This window comes from Leopardus geoffroyi, chromosome X, assembly GCF_018350155.1.
Source record: "Leopardus geoffroyi isolate Oge1 chromosome X, O.geoffroyi_Oge1_pat1.0, whole genome shotgun sequence".
Taxonomy (NCBI): Eukaryota; Metazoa; Chordata; class Mammalia; order Carnivora; family Felidae; genus Leopardus; species Leopardus geoffroyi.
In genome coordinates, this window is record NC_059343.1 from 59,163,723 (window position 1) to 59,185,978 (window position 22,256).

The 22,256-nt window shown below is 49.8% G+C and overlaps 1 protein-coding gene across 8 annotated transcripts; it reads right to left on the reverse strand.

Annotated features, from left to right (window-relative positions):
* Positions 1-7,312: 7,312 nt before the first annotated feature.
* Positions 7,313-12,809, reverse strand: CITED1 (Cbp/p300 interacting transactivator with Glu/Asp rich carboxy-terminal domain 1). 8 transcript variants are annotated; one of them, XM_045471509.1, is made up of 4 exons: positions 12,387-12,439; positions 12,036-12,054; positions 8,519-8,643; positions 7,313-7,918 (listed from the first exon to the last, which is right to left on the reverse strand). In XM_045471509.1, exons 3-4 carry the CDS (start codon positions 8,576-8,578, stop codon positions 7,391-7,393), a joined length of 588 nt encoding a protein of 195 aa, XP_045327465.1. In that variant the 5' UTR covers positions 8,579-8,643; positions 12,036-12,054; positions 12,387-12,439; the 3' UTR covers positions 7,313-7,390. The 8 variants fall into 8 exon arrangements, with proteins under 8 accessions (XP_045327465.1, XP_045327460.1, XP_045327462.1 ...); XM_045471504.1 differs by lacking the exon at positions 12,387-12,439 and adding an exon at positions 10,837-10,954 and having other exon boundaries at positions 12,036-12,249; XM_045471506.1 differs by lacking the exons at positions 12,036-12,054; positions 12,387-12,439 and adding an exon at positions 12,567-12,809.
* Between the last annotated feature and the right edge of the window lie 9,447 nt (positions 12,810-22,256).

Sequence of the window (22,256 nt, forward strand, 5' to 3'; positions counted from 1 at the left end):
GGGAGACAGAGAATCCCAAGCAGGCTCTGCGCTGTCAGCACAGAGCCCGATGCAGGGCTTGAACTCACAAACCATGAGATCATGACCTGATCTCACAAACCATAAGATCATGACCTGAGCTGAAATCAAGAGTTGGTCACTTAACCGACTGAGCTACCCAGGCGCCCCAGAAGACTCTTAATCCCGTTTCCATCTTCTACTTTAGCAGGCAGTACCTTGTTTAGGTTTAGTACTTTTGTTTGGGTATACCTCTGTGGGTTGTGGTTCCAGTGACAGTTTAGTTTTCCAACACCTATTTTGGTCTGCTTCATTTTTCTGTTGTCCCTGGGGCTTCTGCTTAATCCCCGCGGGGGCTGTCTGCAGGGGCAGAAGGTGCTTCCCTGAGTTGCTAGCTTTTTGCTCGGTGATCTTCTGGGGGGGGGAAGGTTGTTGAAGCCCCTGGGCCTGGGTTTCCTTATGCCCCCTGGGTGGAGGGTAGGGAGATACAGGGCTTTGTTCCTGCTACTGCTGCAGGCAAACAAGCTGCCTGTGGGTGTGCCAGTTCTGGAATGGGGATTGAGATCGCCCAGGGCTCTGTGGCTATAAGCAGACTGGACCACCTTTTGGGACTTTGGCTGTGGAGCCAGGCTTACGTCCTCCCAGTAGGTCTCCAGTCCATGTGTGTGAATATGTGTGTGTGTTTGTGTGTGTGTGTGACCATTGGTTTGGTGGTTTTGGGCTGCAGGCTTCTTTGGCATCCAGTCTAGGGATGTACAGAAGATAAAAGGAAAACTGAAGAGGCATGATAACTAGACTTATCATGGTGACCATTTTGTAATGTATATAAGATGTCAAATCACTATGTTATACACCTGAAACTAATATTATTTTGTATGTCAACCATACTTCAATAAAAAATACGTTCTCGGGGCACATGTCTGGCTTAGTCAGAGGAGCATGAGACTCTTGATGTTGAGGTCATGAGTTTGAGCCCCATATTGGGTGTACAAATTACTTACATAAATAAACAAAATAATATATATATATGTGTATATGTGTATATGTGTATATATATGTGTATATATATATATATATATATTCTTTCATACCAGCAAAAGAAAGAGGAGAAGGAGCAGGAGGTAGAGAAGGAGAAGGAGAAAGAAAACTGAAGAAAGTCACCACATTATTGTTCCTCAAGTCCTGAAGTTCCTAGCTAGTCCACCTCTTTCCTGTTTTCAGAAGACTTTCATCATTGTCTGTTGAATCATTTCTAGGGTAGTTGTAATGGAAGGAGAGGAACAGGGGAAAGTGAGTCAATATCATCCCATTCTGGAACCAGAAGTCCCCTAATGTAGTTTTGAAATACATTTCTTTTAGTATGAGTGATTCTGAGTATCTTCTGATAAGTTTTTCTTTAAAAAATATTTTTAAAAATCTTTATTAATTTTTGAGAGAAAGGGAGAAAGCATGAACAAGTGAGGGGCAGACAGAGGGAGACACAGAACCCGAAGCAGGCTGTAGGCTCTGAGCTGTCAACATAGAGCCTGACGTGGGGCTAGAACTCATGAAAGATCATGACCTGAGCTGAAGTCAGATGTTTAACCAACTGAGCCATCCAGGCACCCCATATCTTCTAAGTTTTAAAGCCATTTTAATTTTTTTATGTATTTCATTTTGATATTATTTGTTGATACTATTTCCTCCATTCATATAGTTGCTGTGTTTGAGGTATTGATTTGTAAGAGTTGTTTTCAATATTCACTAGGAGTTGCAGATATGTTCCCCAGCTTATTGTTTATCCTCTGATTTTTCCTTGTTTTTAAGTTTATTTTTATTTATTTTGAAGAGAGCGAGCATAAGTGGGGGAGGGGCAGAGAGAGAGAGGGAGAGAGAGAATCCCAAGCAGGCTCTGCGCTCATAGCTGGATCTCCAGAACCGTGAGATCATGACCTGAGCCGAAATCAAGAGTTGGACTCTTAATTGGCTGAGTCACCCAGATGCCCTATGATTTTGCTTTTTTAATGATATTTTTTGCCATACAGTTTTAAAAAAATGTAGATGAGGGGCGTCTGGGTAGAGCCTGCTTCAAATTCTGTGTCTCCTTCTCTCTCTGCCCCTCCCCCACTTGCACTCTGTCTCTCTCTCTCTCAAAAATAATAAACATTTTTAAAAAACGTTTAAAAATGTAATTGAATGAATGTATCAGTCTCTTCCATAGTTTCTGGGTTTTGTGTCATTCTTGGGAAGGTCTCCTGATGTCAATATTTTCTTTTGAAATCCTCTCATTTTCTTCTAGTACTTTTATAGTTTCATTTTTTAAATTTTTAAATCTTTGCTCTATTTGGAATTCACTTTGGTGTAAAGTGTGAGGTAGTGTATCTAGTTGTCCCAAGGCATTTATTGAATAGTCCACCACTTCCTGTCTACTTTGAAATGCTGTCTTCAAAAAAATTGTGGTAAAAAGCATACGGCATAAAATTCATCATATTAACCTTTTTAAACTTTATTTTTTAATGTTTATTTATTTATTTTTGAGAGAGAGAGAGAGAGAGAACACGTGTGGAGGAGGGGCAGAGAAAGAGAGGGGGACACAAAATCTGAAGCAGGCTCCAGGCTCTGACCTGAAAGCAAGCAGTGAGCGTGATGTGGGACTTGAACTCACAAACTATGAGACCATGACCTGAGCTAAGTTGGATGCTCAACTGACTGAGTCACCCAGGTGCCCCCATATTAACCCTTTTTAAATGTATAGTTCAGTAGTGTTAAATTATTCACATTGTTGTGCAATAGATTTCTAGAACTTTCTTACCGTGCAAAAATGAAACTCATTGAACAACTCCCCATTGAAATGCTACCTTTTTATCATAGACTAATTTCCTGTCTTTGTCACTTCTTGCCTCAACCACTGTAACAGCCTTCTAGCATCACCATAATCCCAATCTGTCATGCACACTACAGCCTAATTCATTTTCCTCATGCCAGCTCTGACCACAACACTCCTTTATTCAAAACCTCCACAAGCCCTTCCCGATACTGCAATTGAAATTAAGCCCCCATTACACTCTTTTATAGTGCCGGTACCTTTTCTTCCTGTAATGTCTCATGGTTTGTAATTTTAATTATCTGTGTGATTATTTGACTGTTGTCTATCTCCTTGCTAAACTTCAAGCTTCATGAGAGCAAGGGCAATGTGCTGGCCATGTATTCCCAGGGCTCAGGGTGCTCCTGGTCCCCAGTAGGGAGTCAGTCCCAGTTTGTGGAATGATAGCTTTCCCCTTGCCTCTGGATAAGGTAGAAACAATTGCAAGATCTGATACTAACTTACCTTCTCTCATCCCTCTGACCTTTAAGGAAGTCAAATTGGACTTCTTGCTCTTCCTGAAAGAGCCTTAGGCTTTTTAATGCTTGGTTCTGGTTTACACCAAGTTTTGATTTTATCTTTTTATTTGTGCTCCAATTGCTCCCTGTGCCTGAAGGCCATGCCCCTGCCCCCTCCCCCCACCCCCCCACCCCGTCCCCTGCCAGCATTACTACCTTATGGAAATCCAATTCATCCTTCAAGACTATGGCTGTCTCTACCACTAGACTGTGAGTTCCTTGACAGCAGAGACAAAGTTCCCCTAATTTGTCCTTAGGGAGCAACACAGCTGCTGGTCCCAGGAGGTGTTCATGGTCACACATCTCTTTCCGCTCCTTGTGACTGGACACTGCTCCTTATTTGTGGGCATCTGGGAACCTTGCTTCCTAGCCTTCCAGGGCAAGACTTAGAGCTGGCTTCAGGAATCTTCTGGTAACCTAATAAATGTGTCTTGTTGTGTTGTGAAAGGCCTGAATATGAAATGGTGGAGCAGGGGGAGAGGCTTCCCTGCCTTTCAGTACTGTGCCCTTGACATTCCCTCACTGGTCCCCCTTCTCCAGCAATAAACAATTACTGCCCCTCCCCCTACCGCATCCTTCCCCTCCTCACCTGAGGAGGGCACTGGCCCTCCCTAAAGGATGCTCCCTGCCTCTTCTTCCCTGCAAGCCCTTTGGAGAGGAGGCTGTTTAGTTGGCCACACTTCTGGCCTCCTGCCACTGGGAAACAGGATTGTCATGTTCAAGTTCCTATTGTCCCTCCTCCACCATGCCTGCTCTAGGGACTCCCTGGCCATTCCCTGCCACTGCGTGCTTCCCAACTGCACCACTGTTACCTCCAGGATCCAAGGCAGCCCCTTCCTCTCACAGAGGCACTGGCGCTCTGGCTTGGGCTTCTCCCCACCCCAAGGGCTGCTGGCATCCTGGAGGCTCAAGAGCTCACAGAGGTCAGTAGTAAGCTGGGGACCATGTGCTGGATCCAGATGGCTAACCTATTTTGTTTGGTCAGAATCATGTTTTTAAAGGCCCCGGCTGGGGAAGGACCTCAAATCCTCCAGACTTTTAGGAGCTAGATTCCCTCCACATTCTGCTGTTCTGCTTTAGAGCTCATTCCTGAGCCCACCCCTGCCCTAGAGCTGTCCAGATTCTGAAATACACCTGCTGACCACAACTTCCCTCCTTCCCCTTCGCTTCCTGCTTCCTCCAATCTTGTTCTGTTCTTCTCTGCACATGGACCTCCAGCCCTCAATCCCACCCTGCTCTCCCAGGCTTCTGTTCTCTCTTTGTTTTCCTTCCCCTGCCTCACCAGTTCCCCCAGAACCCCACGTCTTTCTGTTGGAAGCCTTAGATGAATCTAGCCATCCATCTTCAGTGGGATCATCCTAAAAAGCAAAGTTGGGGGGCGCCTGGGTGGCTCAGTCGGTTAAGTGTCCGACTTCGGCTCAGGTCATGATCTCGTGGTTCACGAGTTCAAGCCCCGCGTCAGGCTCTGTGCTGACAGCTCGGAGCCTGGAGCCTGCAGCCTGCTTCCGATTCTGTGTCTCCCTCTCTCTCCCCATTCATGCTCTGTCTCTCTGTCTCAAAAATAAATAAACGTTAAAAAAAAATTAAAAAAAAACAAAGTTGGCTAATTCTTTGCTTTCCTACAAACTTTGAGATTCTTCACCAGCCACAGGGCTAGTGGTACTAAGAATAAAGACACACTCCTCACCTGACCTTTCAGAAGGCCCCGTGTGCTCTGCCTGTTGCAAACCTCCTCTGCATTGTCTCCTCCCAAACTCATACCAGCCCTGTGACTCTACATGCTGAACTTTTTTTTTTTTAATTAAAAAAAATTTTAATGTTTATTTTTGGGAGAGAGAGAGAGACAGAGCATGAGCGGGGGAGGGGCAGAGGGACACACAGAATCTAAAGCAGGCTACAGGCTCCAAGCTGTCAGTAGAGAGCCCAATGCGGGGTTCCAACCCACGAACTGTGAAATCATGACCTGAACCAAAGTTGGACGCCTAACTGCCTAACTGACTGAGCCACCCAGGCACCCCTACATGCTGAACTTCTTAGCCATCGCAGCCCCTTTCAGGAACCTATACCTGCACAACAGCTTTCCCCCATTCATTCTTCCCTTGGCTCACCTTAGTCTTTATTTTTGAAAGAGCGTGAGCAGGGGAGGGGCAGAGAGAGGGAGACAGAGTATCCGAAGTGGGCTCTGTGCTGACAGCAGAGAGCCCGGTGTGGGGCTCCGACTCATAAACTGAGATCATGACCTGAGCTGATGCCTGATGCTCAACGAACTGAACCACTCAGGTGCCCCAACCTTAGTCTTATTTTAAAACCCAACGGTTTCTAAGGGTAGATATGTCTTTGTGTAAAGGCACCGAACAAGGCCAGTGAGATTATACCATGAATAGATAAACAGCTGCTACCTCTAAGGAGAGCAGGAGGCGATCGGGATTGAGGGGGAGAGTTGGTCAAAGGGTACTTTAGCCTTATGGGTAAGTAAAGCTTCTACTTTTCACAGGGAGATTATACTATGTATTTATTGCTTGTGAGATATACAAAGAAACAAATGAGGCAGTTCAATACCAGGAAGCCTTCCCTAGACTTCCCAGGCAGATGGAGCTGTTTCCTTTTCTGGGATCAAATAGCATTTTCCTTGTGTTCTAGGAAATAACTGTGTTGTACTTTGTTGGTGCCTTTCTCCTTCTGGGTGGTGAACATCCTTGAAGGTAACTTTAATTCATGCTCCCAGTGCCCAGCAGAGTGTGTGGCCCACAGCAGGTGCTCAGGAAGTGCTGAACCCAATGCATTGCCTCAGTCAGTGGGAAGTGCTTTGAAAGCACTTGCATGGGATAGGTCTGACCTTAGTCCTGAGAAAGATTGTTAAAATATCCAAGGAAGAACGTCTCCGGGAGTCTGAAATATGGGTAGGAGTCTCTGGGCTCTTGGACTGGATCAACATGAGGATGGGGCTGGCATCCCCAAGGCCAGGATCCAATTCAGTTCTAGTCTTGTCACGTGGCATGCTTCTGAAGCCACTTCCTCTTCAGCAATTAATATAAGAGCAAGGGCTATATCCCCAAACGTTGAACTTCTCAGGCCCAGCCCTAATCTGTATCTCTAAGGTGAATGGGTCAGCCTAAAGAAACAGGCCAGGAGGCCTGGAGTTAGGAGGACATGCACACCAGTGAGTGTCCCACACTTGGAGGGAGACTTGAAGGCACCTAGAATCCCAGATTGTAATCATGGGAGTCTGCTACTTTCACAATTTTCCAGGGAAATCTTAGCTCCCAGGCCATAAAATGCTTCTTAGGCTCTATCTATTGCCCATAGGCAAGAGGGCAAAGGGGTGGCCTTAATGGGTCAAGATTGGGGCCTAGAGAGTGGGTAGGGTGGCTTTTAGAGTTGTAAGGTGGGTACCATGTGGCCAGAACAACACTTCTGACTTGGATGTGCAAGTGGTAAGGAGGCTGTGGATGGGTCTGAATTAGTCTAACATCTAAGAACGTCCCCAGCCAGCCCCTGTATTCAACCTTTTTTTTTTTTAAGTTTATTTTGAGAGAGGGAGAGAGCATAAAATCTGGGGAGAGGCAGAGAGAAGGAGAGACAGAATCTCAAGCAGGCTCCATGCCATCAGTGTACAGCCCGATGTAGGGCCCGAACTCATAAACCCTGAGATCATGACCTGGGTCAAGATCAAGAGTCGGATGCTTAACCAACTGTGTCACCCAGGCACACCCCCTGTATTCAACCTTGAATAGGACAGCCTTCCTGAGGTCTTAGGACAATGAGGCTAGGTCCTTGGGCTCCTGGAGGGATAAGGGCAGTGGCAGTGGCTGGAGGCATTTGGTGAGCAGCCCCCTCTGAGCCTCCCCCTTCCTCCCAGCTATTCACCCACCACCCCACCATGAATTGCTAAAAGGAACATCTGATCACACTACAGGCCTTTAGACCTCAATGAGAAAAACTGTCAGCCAGCCCATCTCTTTGTAAGTAACTTTTATTTTTATTTACAACAGAATCGGTGGCTTCGTTCCTCCATCTTTAGGGACAGTTGGCATCAGCAGCCAGATGGAAAGTCCGCCGTGAAGTCAAACTCATTCTGCCCCAGCCACAGCTCTGGCAGCTCATTGGCCCGGTCCAGTCCCAGTTCCACCACCAGCGACATCAGCACCTCCTCATCCACTGGGTCCGAGTCGATGATAGCAGGGCTCTGGGCACCAGTAGAAGGAGAGAGTGACCCCGCCCCTCCCGCCTGAGCTGCAAAGCCCCAGTTTTGTAAGGGCCCTGCCTCCCCAGGTTGGCCCGGAGTAGCGGCAGCCATCCCATGATACTGGCTATTGAGTTTCTGCAGCTGCATACTGGCCAGCAGATGAGGGGCAGGGTGCAGGTTGAAGGGTGGGGGTTTAGTGGGAGGGGTGGCGGTAGGAGAGCCTATTGGAGATGGAGATCCTGAGGAACTAGTGGGAGCCCCACTGGCCTTGGTTCCATTCGAGGCTACCCCAGGGTAGTGCAGAATGGCCACTGCTTTGCGGTCTTTCACTCCCAGGTTAGAGTAGGTCAGAGAGCTCATCTCTTGGTTGGCATCCTAGAAGAGAAAGAAAGGCACAGCATGGTAGCCCTGTTAATGGTTCTGCCAGTGCCATTCATCAGGCTCAGAAATCCCCTATGTGTACTTCCTTTGGGGCTAGTGGTGGGGAGGGAAGAAGGAGGCCCCATGGAAGGTTAGGCTTCCAGCTTGAATATCCTTTTACTACCATGGTTCTGAGCACGGAGCTCAGACCCAAGTCCTCCGTGCTGGGCACCCACCATCCTAAGTGGGTTCATGGCTTTCATTTCTCTCCCTGACCCTTCCTTCACTTCACCATTTTTCTTTTCACTTCACCATTCTGAAAAGGGCATCTCATTGGCTCTCTTCTCAGCCTCACAGCAATCTTTGCAATGGAGTGGTCTTATGACCCTCTATTTCTCTGTTCCCTTTATCTGCCATCTTCCAACACCTCGGTGGGTTCAATTTGACCACATTTAGGCAGCAGCTATTCTCAGCCTCCCCAAAGAAATTGCTGCCGTTTCTTTCCTCCTTGCTACAGGACACTAGACACCATGCATAGGAGGGCCTATCACCAGGCCCAGATCAGTTTGTCTTTCCATGCTTCAGGGTCTCCATCTGCAAAATGGCACCAGTTACCTCCTTTGCAGGTGAGGTGCCACCCTTGACATCAAGTGCAGGCCTCGACATGGTTGGCATTTCAGAGCCTTGGCAGAAGTTGGATAAACTGGTGGGAGATGATGCTGCCAGCTGGAACTTTTGTGCTGTATGTGAGGGAAAAGAGAGGATAAGGACAAAGTCTTCGTTGACCAAGAAAGCACTAGCAAAGTCCTAAGCAGGGCAACTCCACACAGCTACAAGGCAAGGATGGCACCGGGGTTAGACCCAAGACCAGAAACCACCTGAGCACAGGGAGGAGATCAAACTAGAACATTGGCCCGAGACAGGAAAGGTGCTTGATTTAGCCATATGCTGCCCAGGCAGCAAGCTACCCACATCACCAAGGGGGGGGGGGGGCACACGTTATTGTTTCCTCACACAAGTGACTTCAGGGCCCCAAGTATGTGTGTGAGGTGCACAGCTTCTGATTCTGAGGACAGGAATGTCCCTGAGCAAGTAGCATACTTTCTCAGTGGGCCACTGGTGTCCAAGGCTGGAGACCTGAGACCTCCACCGGGATTGGGAAAGAGGGGAAAGAGTCAGGGCAAGGAAGACCTGGAAAGCTGGCTGCTTTGGCCCAGGGAAGGAATATGTCCCCAAAGCTAAGATCATGGGGTTCCAAAGCCCTGCCTTGGGCACGGGTCTGAGAGAACCTGGGCTGATCAGGGTGGTCCGGGGACGCTAAGGCAGCCAGAGAGCAGCTAGAAATGTCTCGATTTTCTCCATGTCTCCAAGACAACCCTGGCAGCACTGGACTTTCCCAGGATATCTGCTCTGAGCCCAGCCACACCCATCTGCAGGGACTGGTGGGAATGACTCTTCCTGGAGAGAAACTGAGGCACTGAGATGCAATGGCTTTCCCATTAGGTAGCTGTGGTTCTGGGAGCAGGATCTAATACTCCTCTACCCACATGCCTCACCTGACCACTGGCCAAGTCATCATACCTGAAATGACTCAAATGGCTCCTGAAGAAATGATTTCCTAGCTCAAGTGCCAAAGGATTAAGGGGATGAGGGGGAAAAGAATGCCCCCAAACCAGAAAATAAAAAAAATCTCTGGAAAATCTCAAGTTTTCTTCCTAGAAGCTTGTTTTTTTAATCCCTATATATTCTAGCCTTCATGATGACTTAGAGATGTAGAATTTCCTATTTACAAATACCTCATAGCTCAAAGATTCTTCAGGACCTTAAAAAGTATCTCTAATCTTTCCAACAAGGTTTGAATTCTCCATACCTCCCTCTCTCCAGTGGTCATTAGAAATCTGTTCAGATACTTCTAGAAAGTGACCACTTACTGCCTGTCTTTATCATCACCACTTACTTATCAGGGAAGGAGGCAAGAAAAATAGAGAAAGGAAGAAGGGGGTGGGGAGAAAACATGAGAAAATCAGCTTCTGGGTTTGCCACTGCTGCTTGATTGGAGCCCTGTTTCTTCTCTGAGGCAACACGAGAATATTTCAAGCCAGCGATCACAAGACAAAGAATCTAATCCATGTCATCTTCAAGAGCCCAGTACCTTTGGTATCAAGCAATTTCATATCCAAAGAAAAAATGTCGGGGGGGGGGGGGCTTGACCATCTTTCCCCGTTCCTATCCAGCCTCCCTCCCTTATGCTGCTAGGCACCGGAACGCACCAAAAGAAAACACAACATTAACAACAACAAGAAGAAACAGGAGAGAGAAAAAAGTAGGGGGTGGGGGAAGAACGAGAAAAAAAAAGTATCTGTTTTGGTATCAGTTCTTGGGAAGACCATTTTACCATGTCTCCCCCTTCAGGCTGGGAGCTCCCCTAGGCGGGACCCTGTTTCCATTCGGATCTGTGGCCTCCCATCACCGCCACCTCTCCACCCGCCCTGGGTCTGGGCTCAGTAGGCGCTCAGTAAGTGTTATTAAATCCGTCTGAAGAGGCAATACCATTTCGATCGGAATGCGGGCCCCTGCTTCCCCCAGCTTCTGTCCCCACTCTGCCACCCAGTCCATTCGAAGGCAAAACTTGTTAGCGCGGAAACGTCCCAGGCTGCTCTCCAAGCTGCGGGCTGACCACTGCGAAACCTCTGCCAAGAGGCGGCTGGATAACCCGAAGCAACAAGTGCCTCTTCGCCCGCCGGTGTCGCGGGCCCCAGCCACTGGTTCCCAGTCCCGCCTCCCTCCCTTCTCTACGGATCTTCCCTTGGGCCGCCAGCCCCCTCCCGCCTCGATGGGGGTGGGGAAGGTAAAGGAAGTAGAGAGAAGGGAGAGGCAGGTAGGGGGCCGAGTCTTTGACCTGTTGGGGGACCAAAAGTTAAAATGGCACCAACCGGATGGCTCCATCTCGAATGCTATTTTCTCACTCAGGAGAAATTTAAAAATCCAAACAGTACTGCGGCTTGGCTTGGACGTGCTCTAACCAGACCAGTCAGTTTCGCCACCTGAAAACTAAAGGCCCGTTGTTTGCGGACAGCTCGGCTGCCCTCCCCGCCGCATCCCAGGTAGAGCTGCGGGAGTTGGGGGCGGCTGGGAGCATCCCTGCGCGGTGGGCGCGAGCACCCAGGCCACCAGGGCCCCGAGCGTCGGCTCCTGCAAGTGCGCTATCACGAACCGATTGTAGAGACTGGATGGGCGGGCGGGGAGAAGCGCGGGGTCTTGGGCTCCGCAGCGAGTTTGGGTCCCCGCGGTGTTTCCGCGCGCGGGGGCGCACTCGGCGCCGGCAGCCACTCCCGCGCCTCATCAACACTTACTGAGCGCCCGCTGAGTACCCGACGCGGCCGCAGGCTGAGCCTACCCCCTAGCCAAGCCGCCTGTAATCAGTGCTATAAGCCGGCTGCCAGAAGAGTGAGAGAGGCTCGGAGAGATTCGGTAACTTGCCCAAGGTCACAGCTCTAGAAAGTGGCGGAACCGGGATTCGCAGCCAGGGCGGTCTGACTCCAAGTCCGACGCTCGGTGAGGCAGGGACTCAGTGCGCGGCCCGGCCCAGCCGCCCTCGTTTATAGGGAGAGGGGTGTGTGCGTGGGTGTGCGTGGGTGTGTGGGCGTGCGTGTGGGGGAGAGTAAAGGTCGGCTGGGCAGAAGAGGCAAGTTGCCCAAATTCGCTAACTTCCATCCCGCAATTCCGCTGAACTCGTCCCCCAAAAAGCCCCTCTCGTCTCCAGTCCCCGAAGGAAACCTGAGCTTTGTGCAGCCCCACAGCCGGAGCGTCCAGATGCGGTCTGGGCGATTAGCAAAGTCGGTGGAAGCCAAGCTGGAGAAAGCGCGGACGCGGGGAGAAAAGGTGCTGCGGTCTCCCCGAGAGAAGCGGGCGCCCGGCCCGGCTGGCGGAAGGCGGGCGCGCTGGCGAGCGAACAAGCTCGCTGGTGGGCAGGCGGCGGCCCCTCCGCCCCCAGCAGAACAGCTTTCAAACAGAAAACAAGTCCCCCAGAGGACCCCGGCCCGCCCGGCCGCCGCCCGCTCCCCACACCCGCTCCGCTGGAGTCCCTGGCCCCACCGACCAGCCCAGCGCCCTGCCCGGCGGCCCGGCTTACCTCTGCGACGCCGCCTGCCCTGGAGAGAGGGAAGCGCGGAGCCCGGTGAGCCGCGGGCGAAGCGGCGGAGCCCCCAGCCCCTGGCACGCACGCCGCCACCGCCGCCGCGAGCCGGTCGCGCTCAGTGCCACCCGACCCCGGGGCGCCTGGGTAAAGCCCGCGCCTCCGCGCCGCCGCCGCACCGCACAGTGCCGCGCCAAGGAGCCCCGGCCCGCACCCGTGCCCGCCCGCCCGCCCGCAGCTTCGGCGCCTGACTCCGGGGCGGTGGCGGTGGCGGCCTCCGCCGTCCCTTCCCGGCGCCGGGGACCCGGGTCTCAAGCCCCCATTGCCGCCCGGATAGCCCTGACGCACACGCAAACGGCAGCAGGCTGGACTCGGCTAGGAATCCCAGGAAGGACAGACCCTTCCCCCCCCCTTTTTTCTCTCCCCCCCCCCCCCAATTTCCACGTCTTTATAACCGGCTTAGGGCATTATTAGCACATGTCCTGGCTCGTGGGCGAGTTGGTGGCAAAATCTGAACTGGATACTCACTGAGGGCCAGAGCGGGTGCTGTGCCTTCCTCGGCCCTCTTCCTCCTCGCCGGGAACGACCCCTCGCAGGCAGGCTGCGGGCGGGCAGCCAGGCGGAGCGAGCCTCCTCTTGGCAGCTCAGCGGTGCCCCTTCTGCAGCTGTGCCGCTGGGAACATTTTATAGCGGCTGCTGGCGTGTGTGGCCCTTTAAAGGCGCTCAAGCTGGTGCAGTCACCGCGGATCGTGTGAAAGCGAAGGGCCGGCTGGGGAACGGAGTCCTAGCGGCCCCGCGGGTCGGACAGCGCCGGGGACCACCCGCGGTTCCCGGGGTGCAGCCGGCGGGCCCAGGCCATGGGCACCCTCAGCTTTGAGCCCCAGGCCGACGCCTGCGCCTGTAAAGCTGGGGGTGGCCCGTGCCCGGGACATGGTCTCTCCCCACCGCCCTGCATGGACTTGCCCAATAAATTCCACTTAGCAATTTCGCTGAGGCTAGGGAGAGCTGTTAGTGTCTGTTTTTTGACCTAAATCTAGCGGGTGGCCAGAGCGGGCTTCAGGACGTTGGCGGGGGGGGGGGGGGGGGGGGGGGGGCAGGAAGAGAGGTAGAGCGGTATGGCCTAGGGAATGGCCGGGGAGAGGGGGACAGGGCTCGTGCTGGCCGGGCAGTATTTTGAGTTTTCTGCAGGGCTTTCTCCGAGCCTCTTTGCCCCCTCTGGGCCGCACCATCTTGTTGAAGGGCTGAGGCTGGGAGTCGCTTTCCCCTTAAAGTCCCCGGATTCCGGACAGAGCCTCATGGAGGGCCTATCCGGCAGCGGCGGCTTCCCTCGAAGGCCTGAGCGGGAGTTGGGTTCTAGGGATTCTCTCTTGTGGTTAGCCCCCGGCGGAAGGAGGCTGGCGGGATGCGATGCGGCTATATGCTTGCCTATCCGGACCGTGGGGCCAGGTGCACCTCAGGAAGCCCGCCGCAGAAAAGCCAAGAACTGGCAGCCGTGTCCGAAGAGCTTGCCCCGGAGCTTGAGGGGATCCCTTCTGCCTTCCCATGATGCCAGGTTATTTTATTACGATTATATAATCATTTCCATCTAGCAGGAATAACATTTTGCATTTAGAGCACATATTTCTCAGGTTGGGATACTATCTTACAAATGTTTAAGGGAAACATTCATGTTTCCTTCATGTTCATGTTCCTTGTGGCCAGCAAGCTCCCATCTCACCTCTTACGGGAAGGCCACGGATTTTCCCTCTACTAAACTCTCTTTTTTGGCCCCTTTCAGCAGCTGTTCATTTTACACTGTTTATAAAACATGCTCTTTTCTTAAAAAGTCCTGATGTTAAGAGAAAAGAGGTGAGGGAATGTCATGAAGTCATTTTCACCACGTATGTGTTCCATCTTCTTAATTGGATTTGAAGACCTAAAGGTCTTTTTCTTTTTTCTTTTCATTTTTTTCTTTCTTCCTTCCTTCCCTTACCTTCCACACACTTTTCCCTAAGTGCCCTGCATTTGCTCTTTGAACAAAGTTCTGTTTGTTGACGGACTAGCCGGCTTACTGACTTAAGGATGGGGAGCAAACAGAGGGACGGATCAAGGCCCTTCCTTAACACCTGGAGGAAGCGAAGGGCGTGCACTGGACTCCAGCTAACCCCCTTCCCCAGCCCCAAAAGCTGCCTTGCGCAGCTCTGTTCCTTCCCTCTCCCTGCCTCAACATAAACCCCAGGAACGTTACACCCACACACCATTTCTCACTTTGCCCAAAGATCGTTGGGTCATGTCCACTTTGCTTCCTCTAAAAGGCGGGATCTGTTGGAACCCAGAAACCCTACAGAGTTTGCCTGTGAAATACATCCGCAAGCCATCTTGGTGTTTGCCTGAGGTGAGCGACCCCAGGGTTTGGAATTGTGTTTTGCTGATTGGACCTCCGACCTACCCTCCCCCTCCGCTCCCTCTGGGCAGCGGGTCTGGAAACAGCGGCAGCAGCGCCGCTGCAGGCTCCGGATCCGGGAGGTGTCGGATCCGCCCTCCATCTATTGGATGGCTCCCAGGCCAATTGTTAGAAAGAGGCATATGTTCATCTCGGCTTCAGGAGTGTCTCCGGAGCAGTTGCTCAACAGCCAGCCCCCTCCCCCATCCGGACCATTGAAGGGCAGAAAAAGGAGCGCCCTCCGCCACAATTCTCTGTGCCCACTTGCTGGAGAGTGTCTCCCAGCTGGTGGCTTCCTGTCATCTTCGCTGTCCGTCCACCTCCTGGGGAGCAGAAAAGAGAGGGGCTTCAAGCACTCAGTGATGGAGCACAAAAGCCACCCCTTTCCTTTTGGGGGAGATAGGAAAGGAGGTTAGTTGCAGAGGCAGGGAGAGAGCAAAGGAGACATTTGCATCTATCTGCAAATTTGCCCCGATCACAGACTTCCCAGTCGGCTCCAGCCCAGCTCAGAGCTCTCCACCGAACTCTTATCTCCAACTTGGCAACTAGATCCCGAGCTCTGGGAAGCAAGGAGAGGACAAGGATGGTTACCCAGCAAAAACTTTCTGTGTGCCAGCATTGGCCTAGCATGTTCCCATCCATCATCTCATTTAATTCCCACGACAGCCCTGTGTGAGGTAGGGTTTACCAAAGGTGAAACCGGGACCCAGAGATATGACCAAGTTAACACAGCCAGGGGGCCGGGTGTTTGAATCTGGGTCAGGCTGACTGCAGAGTCCTTACCCTCATCCTTAACACCTCACTGCCTGCGAGGATAAGGTGGCCTTCTAGACTGGTGGTGGAGAGTACATGTTCAGGGGTCAGTCCACTTGGGTTTAAATTCCCACACTGCCATTTACTAGCTGTATGATCTTAGGCCAAGTGGTTTCATTCTTTGGGCCTCCGTTTTCCTGGCTGTTAAATGGGGATCTTAATGGTAGCAACTCTGTGGGTTTGTTGCAAGGAAAAGCTTAGCCTGGTTGGTGCCTGGTGTGTAGTTAAGTGGTCAACAAATGTTGTCATTGTGCCTTCTGATTCTTTTCCTTTTGCCTCTTAGCCCTGTCTCAGCTCATACACTTCAGGTTCAATAAAACTGACTGATTAATTTAAAAACAAGGCTGAGAGGGGATAAAGGAGGTCTATAAACTCAGGAAGGGGAGGGAGAAGAAAACACAGATTTGTTCTCAAAATCCCATCCCCCAGAACCAAAGGCTGTCTGAGCTATATGACAGGAGTAAATTAGGGACCAATAAAAGGTGACCACTTTTTAGAGGACTGCTGGAGGCCATACAGTGGTCTCCAGAAACATGATGCATATGTGTGTAGAAAATTTTAAAAGCACATCTTTGTTCATGAATGTTTGGAGGAGAATTGTTTACAATAGTGAAAAAATAAAAAGTAATCTAAATGTCCATGGTAAGGACATACCTCAATACCCTGACACCAAAAAATTAAAAATTAAAAATCCTGATTTCTGAAACTATTTTATTCATGGGAAAATGTTCATAACAAAATATTAAATAAAAAAATGCTGGGTACAAAGTTGCATAAATATGATGCCAAGCTGCAAAGAACACAAAGAGTAGAAAATTAAATACTATGTTTCCAACCATGTATGAATATGGGTAATGAAGCAATGGTCAGGAAAACACCAAACCAACAACAGGGTCAGTAGGGTGGTAGGATTATGGCTGGTCTTTTCTCTTTTTTCCATGTTATGCAATATGATGATTTTTTATATTAAATATGAATTTATAGTTAATGAACTGCATAAATGGTATGCTCCCACTTTTGTTAAAAGTATATGTGCATAGGGGCGCCTAGGTGACTCAGTCAGTTAAGTGGTCAAGCATCCAACTTCGGCTCAGGTCATGATCTCGCAGTCTGTTGAGTTCGAGCCCCGAGCTCTGTGCTGTTAGTGCAGAGTCCACTTTGGATCCTCTGTCTCCCTCTCTCTCTGCTTCTCCGCTGCTTGTTCTCTCTCTTTCAAAAATAAATAAGCATTAAAAAATTTTATGTGCATAAAAAAATTGGAAGTAGATACACCAAAATGTTAATGGAGATTATGACTGAGTAATGGAATATGGGTGATAGGTTTCTTTTCCTTTTTAAAATTTTTCTGCAGTGATGATTATGTTATTTTCTTACAATTAAAACAGATTCATAATTTGAAAATTGCATAATCAGTACAATCCCACTATGTTAACAGTATGTATGTTAGTTGAAAGAAATGGGAAGGAAATATATTAAAATATTAACAGTTTTTATATTAGTGGTAAAGGATTATGGGTAATTTCCATCTTTTCTTGATTTTTCTGTAGTACAATTTTATTACTTTTATATTTTCAATAAAGTGATACCTAACAAATGGTATAGACAGTAGGATCCCACATTTGTTAAAAATACATGTGCTTAGAAGATATATGTGCTTAGAATAAATAATAGACTACTTTAAAATGTTATCTCTGGGTGGTGTGGTTATGGGTGATTTTTGTTTTCTCCTTTGTATATTACGTCTTCATTTTCCAATTTTGTTACAGTCATCACGTATTATCTTTTAATTATGAAAAACATAAAAGGCAGTTCAGTACTGAATCCTTTATGGAAATGAAGGGCGTGTCTGGGATTTATTTAAAAATATTCCAGTGGGGCTGGGAGTAAGGTGGGTGGGGATCTAAATAAAATAAGATGATAATCGTTGAAGATGGTGCATGGGCCTTCCCTGCAATGTTTACTTGCGTATGTTTGAAAAGTTCCATCAATATATTTTTAAACATGTATTTATTTATTTTGAGAGAGAGACTGTGAGTGGGAGACAGAGATAGAGAGAGAGAGAGAGAGAGAAAGAATTCCAGGCAGACTCTGCACTGTTTGCAAAGAGTGCAGTGCAGGGCTTGAATTCATGAACCGTGAGATTACGACCTGAGCTGGAAATCAAGAGGTGCCCCTCCATCGGTATTTTTTACAAAAGCATTTTCACATACATTAGCTCTTTGAACCTTATGCCAGCTCTGTGCAATCACTTGCCCTGGGTCACACAACTGGGAAGTGAGAGTGGGCTTGACCTGGGTCCCCTCATTCCGAGCCTAGGTCTTGTTGCTGCATCCCAGTTGCTTCTTCTTTTTCATAATGAAAAATAATTAACATCTTGTCTGGTTCTCTAAATGTCATAATTGTTCCCTGCACAGAATTTGGAAATAACAGAAAAACACTAGGAGGAAAACATAATAACCTAACCACATCATAGTTAACCCTTTGGTGTCTGGCCATGCAGACTCTATCTCTGTTGCCTCCTTACTCCAGAGGTGATGAGTGGGGCCAACATCTTCACAGTAAGAGTGGTGAGTTATTCACTCCAATGGGCTAGTGAGTGAATCTGGGCCCTTCAGGTGTGGGGTCTCAGGAAATGCTGAGTCCTTGCCACTCCCCTCCTATTCTTCTCTCCTGCCCCCTTCAGATTCTGCAGTCTGGGTGCAGTTCTTTCCTATGTCCTTCTTCCCCCATATGATCTCAAGAAGTAGAAGTCCAGTTGGAGAAGTCTGGGTGGCTCTTCTCCCCTTACTCCATCTGGAACCCCTATCCAGGAGCTCCTACAGGACCCTGATAGTCTGCAACCACACTGCATGCCATTGTGCCTCCATTTCCCCATCTGGAAGATGCTAGTGAGAATAGCAGACTGGTCGGTCTCTGCCAGGGAGTGATGAGCTAACGTCTGTAGCGCTTTCCAGCCCCTCAGAGCAAGGTGCTGGGAGCCTCCCCAGCTCTGCTCGCCTTCCTGCCTGCATGCCTGCCTGCCTGCCGCTGCCAGCCTGAGTGAGTGCCTGGGCCTGGCCGCCCCTTGGAGGGAGTGGCCACATTCCTCTGCCCCAGGCCAGCGGGCTTGGACAGGCACTAACTTCTGCTCCTGTGTTACAAGAAAGGAAGAGGAGGAGGACTGAAGAGTAGAGAAGATGAAGAAGAAGAGGAACAAAATTAGTAATGGGGAAACGGCTTTGAGAAACCTAAAACTGAGAACAGCAGAGAGATAACAGGACGTCCTTGGGCACTCCAATCAGCTTTGTAGGTTGTAGCCTTCGTTAGCTGTTTATATGGGGGGGGGGGTGTGGAATTTTGAAAAGGGCCAAGAATTGGGTCCAGATGAATTGATTCCCTACTTGATTTCCTGTTATTTATACATAATGGGAAAACCGCAAATATACAAACAAGTGTGGCCACCCAGCCTGTCATATCCTTGGGGACTGTCTTCACAGTTCTGCACCCACTCTGGCCTTTGAGGATGTCATTTTTTTTTTTTAAATGCATATTTGTTTTTGAGAGAGAGAGACAGAGCACAAACAGGACAGGGGTAGAGAGAGAGGGAGACACAGAATCCAAAGCAGGCTCCAGGCTCCGAGCTGTCAGCACAGAGCCTGATATGGGACTTGAACCCAGATCATGACCTGAGCTGAAGTCGTACGCTAAATTGACTAAGCCACCCAGGCGCTCCTGGGGATGTCATTCTAGTCTATACCTCTCCTAGTATTGAACTTCACAAGAACCCTAGGAAATCGACACTAACATCCCCACTTTATAGAGAATGGCATCGAGGCACAGAGAAATGAAATAAAAGCCCAGGATCACAGAGCTGGGATTCACAGCCAGGTCCAGCTCACTCTTAAGACCAAAGTCTTCCCATTAGGCTACCTGCTCCACTGTTATCTGTGTCTATGCTTTTCTTTCCTCTAGAATGGATCCTCTGCCACCCCCATTGCAATAAATGATCAATGTGGGTAGCCAGGATGTATGCATGGATCAGGTTGACGGAGAGACCCAGAGCAGGGAGCCCAGTTTAGGTGCTGTGGCAGGAAATCTCCAGGGATGAGGTTCAGGGTGCTAGAGGGCTGCAGCCTGGGAACAGCAAAGACAACTGTGAAAAACAGTACCTGTGGAAGAGCACAGGGTTCAAAGGCAGGGAGGGAGAGAGGCGCTGGTGAAGGGGAGAGAGAGAAGCAGTCAGGCCTGCCAGGCCCTGGGCTATTTGGGTGTCACCAGTGAAGCTAGAGGCCTTGGGAAGGTGTGAAGCTTTGTGGGGAAAAAGAAACCCTGCTTTAAGCATGTTTAGTTTAAGCTTGTTGGCAGAACATCCAAGTGGAAATAGTTTGCACACAGCCAGGAATATAGGACTGGAAAGGGTGTGAGGTTGTGTCAAAAAGAGCAATCGGCAGAATGACTTTCAGCCAAACCGTGGGGAACTTGCCCCTGCCTCCCTCCACTGGCACAGAGAGGGGCTCTCTCCTCAGGGGCCTGGGACACTGGTTTTTCACCACAGCTCTCCCTTCCTGTCCCCTCCATGGCCCCTCCAGCCCAGCACAATCATGGATACATGCTTCAAATCCCTAAAGGGCAGTGTGAGGGGATCTCAGTCCATAAATTCCCCCACACCAGGGAGTGACAGGGGCCTCATGTCACTTTGCTAAATACATTTTGCCTAGGCCTTAAGCATGCCAGGCCTTCCCTAGTCTCACTTCAGCTTGTAGAACACAAGCCTTTGGGGTCTTGTTTGCTCTCCCTTTTCTGCTGCCCACCACTCAGGCTAGTGGGGTCTCTTGGCTTACTTCATCCTTAAAAAGGTGAGGCCATTTTAGTCTGGCCCTGCTGCCTGCATCATCAGACTGAAAGTGCTTCCTTTACCTGAGCCCTGAGGTGATGTAGTGGACCCTCGGCCCCCCAATCTCATCTTTATGCCTGGAGGATTTCCTGTAGTCCCCTCTCTTGGGCTCTGGGCCCTCCCCTCCCAACCTCCCAATCCCATTGCATCAGAGACTTCAAACTTCCACTCATCATCCATCCATGGACCTCAGTTTTGCTCCAACCAGAGCCCCCACTGCCATGGAGAAATCTCCCAGCTTGAACAACTAGCCCTATTGTCTCTCTTGGCCCTTAACTCTGGGTCTGGGGTTAGCTCAAACAAATATGACCGTGTGAATGTGGTTAGGATTCATTTTGCATGTATAACCTGGGGGCCTGAAAATATTTCCTCAGGTCCCCACAGCCACAGCCACTTGTCCTTCGGGGGGCATCGATCAGAGCTGGAGATGGATGGCGGATCAGAGTACCTCAGGGGCTTGGGGTGCAGATTCTGCTGCCAGCCATGAAGAGAGGCCCACAGGCCCAGTTACCCAAGATCTGTCTCCTGACTTGACACACTGACAGGGCCCGTCAACTAACACACACAGTCTCCTCGTGCTGATCACAGAAAGACACCGCCTCTGGTTGGACTAATTAGAAACAGGTGCTACTCCCTCTGGGCTTCACACAACCCTCACCCCAGGGCACATGGCTTTGCAAGAGGAATGCAAGCAAGCTGAATTTCAGGTGTCCCTGTTCAGGGTACAACCCAGCACGAGAATACTTGGAGGCCCTACAAAGAGATGAGTGTACATCACCAGGGGGTTTGGGTTCCTGCAGCTCAGTTCTCCTAAGAACACCGCCTCAGGGGACGTTTAGCTTTAGTCCTATTAGCTCTGACGAAAAACATCAAGGGTAAGCGCCTGGGTGGCTCAGTCGGTTAAGCGTCTGACTCCTGATTTCGGCTCAGGTTATGACCCTCACGGTTTGTGGGTCTGAACCCCGCGTCTGGCTCTTTGCTGACAGCCCAGAGCCTGCTTGGGATTCTCTGTCTCCCTCTTTCTCTGCCCCTCCCCCTGAAATAAATAAATAAACAGTGTTAAAAATTGTTTATTTATTTTTACAGAGAGAGAGTGTGTGTGTGAGCGGGGAAGGGGCAGAGAGAGCGGGAGACACAGAATCTGAAGCAGGCTCTGGGCTGTCAGCACAAAGCCCCACATGGGGCTTGAACTCACGGACCGGGAGATCATGACCTGAGCCAGACGCCCAACTGACTGGGTCACCCAGGTGCCCCAAAACATTAAGGAAAAAAAAAACATTGATGGTAATATTTTCTGAATGCTTATTAGGTGACAGACCCTCACAGTTCTTAGTGGTCCACACTTCTCTCAACGAATCCACACAACAAGCTGAGGTGTTAGGTGAGTACTATTATTACCTCATTCCTATTTTACTGATAGGGAAATTGAGGTACTGATATATCCCATAGCTTGCTAACATTCCACACTCTGTATGTTTTGGGCTGAGGATTCAAACAAGGCAGACTGGCCCCAGACAGTCTGCTGTTGACCACTGGGCCTCACTGCCTCCTAAGTAACACCCATTGGGACCTCCCCCTTCTAGTTCATCCAAGCCTTCCCCATGCATGAGCAAGGTTGATTCTCAAACCTCTCTACCCCTCATGTGAGGTTGTTGCTATTATCAATTCCATTTAACAGATGTAGGAAGGAGGCTCAGAGAGGCAACCTAGCAAGTGAGGATGCTGGGATTGGAATCCATTACTACCTGTTTCTATCTCCCTTTCTTGCTCGCTAGCCAACCACTCCCCCTCCCCCATCCTGCCCAGTTTCTTGCCTTTCCTCAAAACTGAATGTCAGAGCTGGTGGAAATCACATCCGAACCTCTCACTGTTACAGAGGTGCGAGCTAGCACTGTATAGTTACCTGGTTAGAATCTGGGGAAAAGAGAGGCTGAGGAGAAAGAAATGTATTCAATGGAGGGAGAAGGAAAGAATGAATGAGAGCGAGGGAAAGAGCAAGAGAGCGTGAGAGTGAGGGCCTGGGAAGAAAACAAGGCAAGGAAAAGAAATCAAATGAGAAAGAAAAAAAGCCCAAAGTGGGGTGAAGGCATAAGTGACCGGCCATCTGGAA

Excerpts from the sequence above, each read along its gene's own strand:
- CITED1 (XM_045471504.1), bottom strand. Across the intron at positions 7,919-8,518 it reads GCACCTCACCTGCAAAGGAG|GATGCCAACCAAGAGATGAG; the intron begins GTAACTGGTGCC and ends TTTCTCTTCTAG.